At 33.3% G+C, this 3177-nt stretch overlaps 1 protein-coding gene across 1 annotated transcript in view; it reads left to right on the forward strand.

Moving 5' to 3' along the window:
- LOC107102760 (N-acetylmuramoyl-L-alanine amidase-like) overlaps nt 1-3177 on the forward strand; it is a 9915-nt gene that overhangs the window by 3847 nt on the left and 2891 nt on the right. The window contains exon 3 of the mRNA XM_015402181.1: nt 831-1041. Coding sequence (XP_015257667.1) covers nt 831-1041 — 211 coding nt within the window. The remainder of the gene's footprint in view (nt 1-830; nt 1042-3177) is intronic.

The raw sequence follows: 3177 nt of genomic DNA on the forward strand, positions 1-3177 counted from the left end.
ATTTACAAAGTTATAGATGTTGAAATTAAATATTAATATGATAAACACAAAGTTTTCTATTAATATATTATGAAATTATGTTTTACAAATATTATATATTTATATAGTATTTTATTTTTATTCAGTATTTTAAAGGATTGTTCTTGGATAATGAGTATTATGATCTAGAGAAAATTTGTTGTAATGTGATTTACAAAAGAGTAAAGTTATTATTTTTTATTTTTTATTAATTCAATGTTAATTTTTCTTTTTCTTTTGTAATTGTAAAGACTTTTCTGTCAACTTGTAATGATTGGTAAATTTATGTTGTATCTAACTAAAGACTTTTGTCCTTATAAATTTGTCTAAACTTTGTTGAAAACTCTTTCTTTTAAACTATGTTTTTTATAATAATTTATAAATATGAGAAAATGTTATAATAATTATAATATTTTAATATCTGTGACTCGTCTTTCATGGGATTAAAACGAGATCTAAGGCGCCTCCAGTTCGTTCTGACAGCAGCTGACTGAACTGTAGTCTGATCCAAGATGGCCGCCCTGTAGGCACGTCAGCCTCGCTGCCGACAGCGTCCAATGAGGCATCTACGTATTAATATCTATGGATCTACAGATTATTATATTTGCTGGCAATAAATATTAGATTTGTGTGGAAAAGGTTCCTGTAAACCTCATCGCCTGATTAGCTTCAGTTTTTAAACACTTTGGGTCAATAATATGGAAATCCGTAAAATTGAAGTAGCAAACGAAGACATTGAAAGCATGAAAATACTTTAGCAGGACAGTATGAAGTGAGCTGTTAACCAGTTAAATGTTTCCCCCTGAATGCAGATTGTCCTCAGATCATCCCTCGCTGTCAGTGGGGAGCAAAAGCTCACAAGAATATTCCCATTCCTCTCTCTCTCCCCCTTGGGTTTCTCTACATTCACCATACCTATCAGCCTTCATCGCCATGTTTGTCCTTCCCATCTTGCTCCCGTAACATGAGGTCCATGCAACGTTTTCACCAAGAAGATCGAGGATGGAACGACATTGGCTATAGGTAATAAAGAAGAAAGAAATACATGGTGTCCAGGTATGATTTGACATCGCTGAGCTGATGTAATGATTGTACAAATTTTTTTTTTACCGCAGAATTTTAAAGACATTTTTTAGCACCAAATTTCACCATATTTTAAACACATAATTGTTTTAGCATCAAATTTTAAACACTAAGTTTTTTAACACCATATTTTTAACAGATTTTTTTTTAGCACCGAATTTTATGCACATTTTTTTTAGCATTACATTTTTTAACTGAATTTTTTTTAGTACTGCATTTTAATTACTACATTTTTTAACACCATATGTTAAGCAACACATTTTTTTTCACCAAATTTTAAACACAGAATAACATTTTTTTTAGTACCTAATTTTTTAACAGATTTTTTTTTAGCACTGAATTTTAAATACAAAAAGTTTGTTAGCAACAAATTTTTTTTTACTGAATTTTTTAGCAACAATTTCAAAAATAATAATTTTATTAGCACCGTATTTTAAATACATAATTTTTTATCACCAAATTTTAAATACCGGTACTACTTTTTTTAGCGTAAAATTTTTCAACAGATTTTTTTTGAGCACTGAATTTTAAACACAAAATGTTTTTTAGCACCAAATTTTGAACACACAATTTTTTTAGCACAGAATTTTAAACATAATTTTTTTTAGCACTGAATTTTAATCACATAATTCTTTTTAACGCTGTATTTTAAACACAGAATTTTTTTTACACATTGAATTCCTTTTTTTATCCAGTAAAAATTCAGCTGCAAAAAATTCAGGTGACCTTTTGGTGAACTCAAGCCAAAGCAACCTACAGTCGATGCATTCAAGCAGCTCTTAGCCAATGAAATGAGCTACTAAAAACATGCTAACATTATTAGCATGTTTTTAGTAGAATGAAGATTTTCTGCTCAGTTCTCCATAGAAAAGGTCCTGAAGCAAAAAAACAGTTTGAACCCGACCAAATTTCTTTGAATGAAAAACACTGATATTAACGGAAGCAGGTGAGGCCTGCAGGTGTTGTGTTCTTTTGTGACGTTCTTACTGGGTTTGATTAGGTGACCTTTCCTGGAAAGGTCACGCACTCTTCCATGTTATTTCCATTTGGGAAACGAATGTTTACTGAAACCCAAAGCTTTTTTCATGATGCCATGGTTGTTTGCTGGACCAAAGTGCATCCAGGCACCATAGGGGGGGGTAAATGACGAATAGCAAAATTACGGCCTAATCTCAAGGAGAGGCAGTAAACACATCATGAACAGAATAACTGCTAATGCAACAGAAGAATCCAAACATGGGCTATATGCCAAACTTTGCTACTTCCCCGAACTTCAGCCGCTCCTTTCATTCCTGCGTTTCTTCATTCAGGTGTCTGACCTCATTTACCATGATGCCACAGGGCAGACACACCTGGATGAATCAGGGGGACATGAAACAAAGGAGCTGCCGAAGTTCAGGTGGAGTTTGGCAAAAAGCCCATAAACAATTAGAACCAGACAGCTTATATACAGTGGAAAGCAAGTAAGAGCAATCATGTGAAGAAGAAACAGCGGAGCATAATTTGGACAGACAGCTGAGGCAGAATGATTGACAGCTGAGGCAGAATGACCTAACAAATGTTAAAATGATCAAATACACATAGAAACTAATAAAGAACTAAATAGCTTATCCATAAACTTGTCAAATAAAATGGCAGCAACTGGAGAAAGGTAGAAAAACATGGAGTATCCAAGGAAACAACCAAAACAAAGGATCATGCCAGAATGGCAGCTTTATCTGTGGATTATAGGATTTTAGTCAGTTTTACAGATCAAACGTCATCCCTGCCCTGAACTTAGATGCTTTAAGTGTTTGTCTTTCCTAACTAGACTGAATTTGTATTTGCAATCTAACTAGATTTTAAAAACTTTAAGGGATATAAATACTTTTGCAATCTAGCGTCCCATTGCTTCAGACAGGTTCAGGTTGGATTTAGTAATTCTGAGGTCTACCTGAACAGATTCAACCTGGAGACTCACAAAGGGAAAATCTAGTTATACAGGAAACAATCATATTTCAAAATATTTATATTTAAGGAAAACCAGCTGATTGCATCGACTCATTGACTCTTCAGCAATCCCTCACACTAAGCATG

This window comes from Cyprinodon variegatus, unplaced genomic scaffold (assembly GCF_000732505.1).
Source record: "Cyprinodon variegatus isolate N-32 unplaced genomic scaffold, C_variegatus-1.0 Scaffold1312, whole genome shotgun sequence".
Classification (NCBI taxonomy): Eukaryota; Metazoa; Chordata; class Actinopteri; order Cyprinodontiformes; family Cyprinodontidae; genus Cyprinodon; species Cyprinodon variegatus.